We start from the raw sequence: 8,644 nt of genomic DNA on the forward strand, positions 1-8,644 counted from the left end.
TTTGATTGAATCTATACCCTATAGCCTATTAAGTTGAGAGGTTTTTATATTTTATTTTGTGATTTATATTCAGCTGAATTGATTATCTTGTAAACCAATTTTATAGTTAGGCTAAGTAGGCCTACACAGTTATGCTGACAGGTTCACAGTTGTAGATGTTCTCTTCTTTATAGGCCTAGCCTATTCACAACTCAATTGATTCTTTTGAAGAGTTTTGTTTATGTTTTTTACTGGCTCCATAGTTGGTTACTGTAAGCCTATTATGTTTTACTAATTGTTAGGCTAACTTAAGATTTTTTGCTGAATTTTAGACTACATTAAGTCTGTGAAATAGGCTTATTGAATTAATAAGTAGGTAGGCCTAATCTTGTGCACTTCATGAACTAGCTTACTCATCATGCCTCCATTGCGGTATACTACATTTCGCAAGCAAGCGGAACTCACTAAGGCTCGTCTATCTCAGCTCGACACTCAAGTCACTGCGCTTCATACAATAGGCCCTGATAATCTTTCAGATGTTCAGATTGAAAAAATTAAGGTTATTAAAACAACTGCTAATAAGAAAAATACTGAATTTGAGGCAATGCTCAACAAACTATTCAATTCGGATCCACTATCTGAAGACATTGATGATGATGAGGTCATTAAACTTCAAGAAAATATCAATGATTTGTATTTGAAAATTCTTAGCGTTTGCGCTGCACTCACTCCGGTTATTGAGCCTAAACTCGATCAGTCTCATTCGAGTAGCATAGGTCCAACCTCACATGACTCTGGAGGTTGTGGTGTTCGGTTACCGAGACTTGCTCTCGGAACCTTTTCAGGTCAACCCGAAAAATGGATTGCTTTCCATAACATTTTTGAAAACTCAGTGCACAAAAATAGTAGCATTACAGAGGTTGAAAAGTTCACTTATCTTTTGTCCTGTCTTAGCGGAGAGCCTTTAAACTTAGTCAAAAGTCTACCTATCACGACTGCCAACTACCATATTGCTTGGCAGCAACTCATGCAACGTTATAACAATTCTAGATTACTCATCACAATTCATGTTAACAACATCTTGGATATGCCGCCAATGCATGGCTGTTCTGTTAAACAACTTAGATCGTTTGCTTCAACATTTCAAGAAAATGTTAATGCGCTTCGTGCTCTGAATCATGACATATGTACGGAAAGCTTGTTTTTGACTCTGCATCTTTTGCGTAAATTCGACCATGATTTTAGAAAAAGGTTCGAGCATAGCCGAAATGAACCGCAACAGGTTCCTTCAATCAAGGAATTTCTGGATTTCATCGAAAAGGAATGTACTCAGCTGGAAGCAGCAAACTTGACCCAAACTTCAGTCAAAAGTGTTTCTGCATATCCCAAGCCTAATTCTAGGCTAAAACCGCCCACTTCCTATCAGGCAACTTCTTCACAGGCTAAAACTGTTCTATTCTCTGCAAACGTTCAGACTTGTAATCATTGCCGTAAAAATGGCCACTTGATATTTAAATGTGATGACTTCCTAGGCCTTACCCCTGAAAAACGATTGACTGCTGCTAGAAATAGCTCATTATGCAATAACTGTTTAAGTAAAGACCATAGCATAAGAAACTGTGCTTCAACACGTAATTGTAGAATTTGCAAGCGACGTCACAACAGTTTGTTACATTTGAGCTCACAAAACAATAATTCAAAACAGGACTGCGATAAGCAGGTTTCTGCAGGCAAAACACATAATCCTTCTCTGGAAAATTCTGATAAAGAGCCACAGACAGCTTTGGTCGGCTTGTCCCACGCCATTGGTAATGTTGTGCTGTTAGGTACTGCACTAGTTCATCTGAGCACTGGTAGTAAAACAATAGTAGCAAGAGCTGTATTGGATAGTGCTGCTCAGCAAACATTTATTACAGAAAATTGTGCTCGTAACCTAGGCCTAGCTTGCAAACTTACTGAAAATCGAAACATCGTTGGTATCTCGTCCACCATTGTTCCTTCTAAAGGCTTGGTACGTGTAAATATAAGCTCTATTAGTGGCCGAGTGCTTGCTAAGCACCATCCTGTGGTTATTCTGGATAATATAACTAGTAACTTGCCCAGATGCCGTGTTTCCAGGGAAGTTAAGGAAATTATGCACAGTCTAGCCCTTGCCGACCCAACGTTTGACGTTCCTTCTCCTGTTGATATGTTACTTGGCGCAGATTTGTTTTCTTACACCCTTAGTGGTAAACCAATACATTTAGGCCCAAATATGCCTACTGCTCTTTGCACCATCTTCGGTTACGTTTTGCTAGGACATGCTCCTGTTCAGTTTGACAGTGAAAGCAATAGTGCCAATACTACAGTGAATCTGTTAACCATATCTGATTTTGACTTGCACAGTGCTGTGCAAAGATTTTGGACAGCGGAAGTAGTACCAGATGCTTCGAAGCTATCCCTATCTGATAATAAGTGTAATGAACATTTTTTGGATACACATTCTCGTCTTCCCTGTGGGAAATACCAAGTTCGTCTGCCATTGAAACAGAACCCCTCAGTTCTAGGCGACTCTACCAAGTCGGCCTACAGTATTTTTAAATCCCTGGAATGTCGTCTTGCTCGCAATACCGAACTCAAGAAGAGCTACACCGAATTTATGGAAGATTACAAAACTTCTGGACATATGGTTCCTTGTTCATTGTTACCTCCAGACACAGTTCATCACTTCCTGCCTCATCATGAAGTGTTCAAGGAAGGAAAAATACGAGTCGTATTCAATGCCTCTTCTGTCACTTCGTCAGGAATTTCTCTCAATAGCATCCTGCATGCGGGACCAAAACTTCACAATGACATCCCTAGCATTATCCTTGGGTTTCGTCGACATCGTATTGTCTTCACATGTGACATTCGACAAATGTTTCGTAACATATGGCTGCATCCTGAAGATAGGAATCTACAGTTAATCTATTGGAGAGACGATCCTACTAAACCAATGCAAGTATTCAAATTGTGTACCGTAACTTATGGCATGGCATCGTCACCTTTCTTAGCCAACCGAGTTGTACAACAACTCATTGAAGATGAAAGTACAAATCACCCATTAGCAGCTGATGCCCTTCGAGGACAAATCTACGTAGATGATGCACTACTTGGATCTGAAACGTTGGAAGAAGGACTACGCCTTCAGCAAGATGTCATTAGTTTAATGGAGAAAGGTGGATTTTCGCTCCGTAAATGGGCTTCAAACAACACTCACATCCTCAACGCCATTCCGTCAGAACACCGAGGGACACCTTCAGAATTCTGCTCCCAAGATCAGCCGCTGTGTAGTGTTCTAGGCCTAAAGTGGCTTCCTGACATTGATGCATTCGCTTATGTAGTTAACTCAACTACAACGCCTTTCACTAAACGTTCAGTGTTATCCACTATTGCTAGATTATATGATCCTCTAGGCTTTCTTACTCCAATCATTTTTTGGGCCAAAGCCTTTATGCAACTCATTTGGACAAAAGGAATCCAGTGGGATGATCCTCTCCCGTCAGAGTTAAAACTGAAATGGTGTCAGTTCACCCAAGAACTAACCTTAGTAGATCAGATATATATTCCTCGATATCTGAGTACTCAATCATGCAGTCAACTACAGGTACACGGATTCTGTGATGCCAGTGAAACTGGTTATTGCGCCTCTGTATATTTAAGAGTTACTAACTCTAGTGACAGTGTTAACGTCCATTTGCTAATGGCTAAGTCTCGAGTTGCACCATTAAAAAGTGTATCTCTACCTGGACTAGAGTTATGTGGTGCTCACATGCTTTCGAAGCTATTAGATTTTGTATGCTCTCAATTATTGAAGCATTTTGAAATCAAACAAGTTTATGCTTGGTGCGATGCTACAATTGTGCTGTCATGGATTAAAACCCCAGCTTATAGGCTCAAAACTTATGTAGCAAATAGGGTTTCCCAAATTCAGGAAACTACTACTCCGATCATTTGGGCACACATTGCCTCACAACAAAACCCTGCCGACTGCGGTTCCAGAGGTCTTATGACGTCTCAGCTCATCAATCACCCTCTTTGGTGGACAGGTCCCTCTTGGCTGAACACTCCTCCACCTCAATGGCCTCAGTCTTCATTTTCAGTTTTACCTACAGACTCGCTACCGGAAATAAAACCTCCTGCGATAGACGCTTTGGTCACTACCAGCACACCAACATGTGAAATTTTGACGAGATACTCATCTTGGACGAAGCTAATTCATATTGTTGCACTTATACTAAGATTTTTTCATCGCTGTAAGGATAAAATGAGTTCGAAGATTTGCTCAAATCAACAGTCAAAGTCACAAAACTTAGGTGATACATCAACCAATATACCTACTACTCTAAAGGAACTTCAAGCAGCTACTACTCGTGTAATTCTGCTAACACAGCAAGAATCATTTGCTTCTGATATTATTAACCTGCAAAACAAGAAACCTCCTTCTAATCATTTGCAGAAACTTGCCCCATTTTTGGATGAAGCTGGACATATACGCCTTGGTGGTCGACTGAAAAATGCTGCAATAAACTTCAACGCAAAACATCCTATCTTGTTGCCTAAAAGCCATTTTGTGACTAGACTTATAATAGATTACTATCATATATTATATTTACATTGTGGTGCACAACAATTACAGTCACTTATAAGTCAAACATATTGGATTCTGTCAGCTCGAAGTGCTATTAAAGCCAGAGTATTTCGTTGTATAAGTTGTTACAGGACCAAACCTAAGCTAACCCCGCCATTCATGGGTGACTTACCAAGTAGTCGAGTTGCTCCCACAAGACCCTTCTCTTCTTCAGCTGTCGATTACGCTGGACCTATTGCCGTAAAGCTACATAACCTCAGAAGACTTCAGAATATTAAAGTGTACATCTGTCTTTTTATCTGTATGTCTACAAAGGCTGTCCACTTGGAAATGGTCACAGATTTGACCTCCGATGCCTTTATTGCTGCTTTGAAAAGGTTCATCTCTCGCCGTGGTATGGTCTCCAACATATATTCTGACAATGGCAAGAACTTTGTTGGTGCTTCTCGTCAACTACAAGAAAGTTTTCAGCAGATAGCGTTGCAATCTCCTACACAACGATTTTTGGAAGATCAGCACATCACTTTTCACTTCATACCTCCTCATGCTCCCCATTTTGGCGGCATCTGGGAACGAGCAGTTCAAAGTGTGAAGAATCATCTGCGACGTGTCATTGGCGACACTTTATTGACCTATGAAGAGTTTAACACACTGCTTTGTCAAGTGGAAGCTATTCTCAACAGCAGACCTCTCACTCCACTGTCTTCGGAACCTGGAGAGTTAGAAGCCCTCACCCCTGGTCACTTTCTTAGTGGTGGACCTCTCGTCTGTTTACCTGAAGCTGATATCTCCGAAATACCTTCCAACCGTTTGAAGAGATGGCAGCAGGTCAAGTCATTTACACAACGCATATGGAAACGCTGGCATAAGGAATACCTGTTTACATTACAGCAGCGCTCAAAGTGGGTCAAGTTTCAGAAGAATTTGGAAGTCAATGATCTTGTTCTAATTCACGAAGACAACTTACCCCCTCTACAATGGAGACTCTGACGCATCATCAAGGTCTTCCCTGGAAATGACAACATTGTTCGAGTTGCCGAAGTGGTTACAAAATCAGGACGCTTCACTCGCCCTGTTACAAAGCTCTCTCCACTTCCCATGGATTAAGCAATCATTAGTATCATTAGGCTAGTTTAAGTTTTCCCACACAGTGTCATTGCATTTTGTTTTTATTTTTTGAAGTCATTGATTTGAATTTTACAGATGAGTATGATTTATTTTGTTACCAAGTTTGTTGAACCTAGGGGTTCAAGGGGGCCGAGATGTCATGTAATTACTACTTTATTATATATTTTATTTAACATGACAAAAGATATTGTCAAAATAACTAATTTATTATTAGTAAGCAAGAAAGAATATTTAATTTAATTTCTTATAATACCAAGTTGGTATAGTCAGGATAATTTCATTTTTTAAGTTGTCAGTCCTGTAAATGCAAGCAGTCCAAAAATCATTCAGTACAGTTCAATCTCTCTCTCACTTTAACTTTAACTGTGCTACTACAACCATGTTGATGCCAGTAAGCATCAGATCAATAATTCATAGTGAAAATTAATATCAAGTGCAGTGCAAGATACATATAAAATAGCATAGCAAGATATATTTAACTAAATTGCCAGTATGCAATATGAAGAGGACCACAAAAAGGGGCCCCTGGACAATAAATTTTTAAATGGAAAATACATGAAGAGGATTAGGCCTAGTGAAAACCAATGCAACATCAAGGTAACAAACATCAGTTAATATTTATACAGTCCACTTATAAACTCTTTCTTTTTGTATATGGTTATTACAGCCAAAACATAACAGAATGTAACATCGGTATAATCAAAACGCTATACAGTAGCCAAGTACTTTTTACTTTTTACACGCCGGGTGGTCGTGCTACTGACTTATAGGCTGTTTAATTACCTACTATAGTCGCGCCACTGTCGACACGCGAGCAGACGAGCTCTCCTAAATAGGAGCTCAAGCTCTCGTGCTAGTTACAGTTTTTGCCGTTCGGAATGAGCCAATTCCATTTATGCTTGAAGCTTTGAAGTTCTCCAGTTTCCCGCGACACGCTATACGGTTAGGTGCTCATTAGTACAGAGAGGGTATGGAAGATAATTTTGAGTGTAGTGAAAAAGAATCGTTTATTATGTTAGTAGTGGCGAACTACCGGTTTAAAGTCACTTGGGGCACGTTTTCCCATAAGAAATAACATGGGATCATTTTTTGGCCACTAAAACCAAAAATCCTGATCTTTGTTTAAATATCCCTATATAATTGTCAAACCTTATTTCTTACTTATTCCCCATAAATATATTTGATATTAAGCTAAAAAAGCTATTTCTTACATTTATTGACCCTTACAAGTGTAAATGTAGAGTAGTGGCGAACCCACAATATGACCTCACTTCCGGCATTTTTTGGCCCAGAACTTTTAAAATTTTTGGCGAAAAAAATGTCCGAAGCCCCAGGAGCTTTTTTTGGCCACTTTTCTTAAGGACCCAGCTCTCGACCTATACACCCATATATAAATTTTTTACTTTTTTAATACTGAAAAACACGTCTGGAAATGGTGAGCTTTTTTTGACCACTTTTTTAAAAATCCAGCTCTCGACCAATACAAGCCTATATAAATGATCAATACCATTGTATAACTTCATTACTATTTCAAATCCACATCCATTCACAGGTATATTCTCAAAATCGATCGAGGTTTGTACGCGAACTCGTGCGCGCTCCCGGCTCACGGCGTGCTCCCTTGGACATCCTTAGTGGAAATCCATGAATTCTGGCTACTTGGGAACCCAAGCCATTTGACATATAATAAATCACCTTTTCTCCTAATAACCTTTTCTATCAAATACATGTCTTTATATTTGGTCTTTAACAATTCCTCTGTATAGAAGCCTCCCCTGATTATATTACCATTTTCATCTTTCAAGATATAAGTCACAGGCTTTGTATTCTTTACTTCTGCTATTGTAAATAGCTCCCCTGTCCAATTCGGAGTATATCCTTTACTAAAAACATGTTTATACTTGGAAATCCTCACACTATCACCCACCTTATATCTTGGCTTTTTAACTTGCACTACTTTAGAAGTCAACCTCTCATGCACATATTTACTGTTTTTAATATTCACTTGTTTAGGCTTCATTCCTATGGATCTATGCACCTTATTATTATATTTTCGAATTAACTTTGGAAGTAAATCCAACCATTTATAACTTCCCTGAGCACTAAATTCCCTATATAACCAATTCTTTAAAGTTCTCTGAAACCTCTCCACAATTGCAGCCTTAGTTGTAGAAAACGTGTGATAGTGATTAATATTTAATTTTTTCATTAGTTTGTTAAAATATTGATTAAAAAATTCTTTTCCATTGTCAGATTGAATGTTTTTAACCCCCTTTGGTAGAATGGTTTTAATGGCTTCTGTAACCACCAACCCTGTCTTATTCTTTAGTGGAGCAGCATAAGCTTTTTTAGAAAATGTATCTATTAAAGTTAAAATATATTTATTGCCAGAATTCTCTCTAGCATAGTTTTGCATATCAATTAAATCTATTTGTACAGTTTCGTTTATACCTAATACTTTAAAAGACCTTCTAATGAAATTCTTTCTTGCAGGCTTATGAAGTTCGTATGCAATTTCATTCATTTTTTATAACATCACTCTTTCCTTGTACTGTAAATATATTACCATTAGCCCCAATCAATAGATTATCTTCCATTCTTTTAAATACATAGTTTTCTGGTATATATGGTCTATTATCTATATACTTAAATCCGCTCAAAGATGTAGGGTCGGCAACTAATAAATCAGGATTGTATTCCATCAAATTAAATTTTCTTCCTGCATATACAAATTTTGATCCATCATAATACATAGCTTGTGACATTAAACAAATATCATCTAAATATTCCCCCTTTGGCAGATTCCTTATAAATTGTTTTTTGGCATCCCAACATTTTTCTTTTTTATCAAAAGTTATAGTCTGTTCTTTTGTAACACAGTCAGTGTCATCAATGGCAGGTTTAACACATACTAACCTTTTATTATTA

At 38.3% G+C, this 8,644-nt stretch overlaps 1 protein-coding gene across 1 annotated transcript; it reads left to right on the forward strand.

Annotated features, from left to right (window-relative positions):
* Positions 1-397: 397 nt before the first annotated feature.
* LOC129003503 (uncharacterized) lies at positions 398-5,578 on the forward strand. Its single transcript, XM_054431799.1, has 3 exons — positions 398-824; positions 1,710-4,551; positions 4,720-5,578. The coding sequence occupies exons 1-3, from the start codon at positions 398-400 to the stop codon at positions 5,576-5,578; spliced, it is 4,128 nt and encodes a 1,375-aa protein (XP_054287774.1).
* The last annotated feature ends 3,066 nt before the right edge of the window (positions 5,579-8,644 follow it).

This window comes from Macrosteles quadrilineatus, unplaced genomic scaffold (assembly GCF_028750875.1).
Source record: "Macrosteles quadrilineatus isolate MER2022 unplaced genomic scaffold, UCM_ALF_1.0 Scaffold_9__3_contigs__length_116548681, whole genome shotgun sequence".
Classification (NCBI taxonomy): domain Eukaryota; kingdom Metazoa; phylum Arthropoda; class Insecta; order Hemiptera; family Cicadellidae; genus Macrosteles; species Macrosteles quadrilineatus.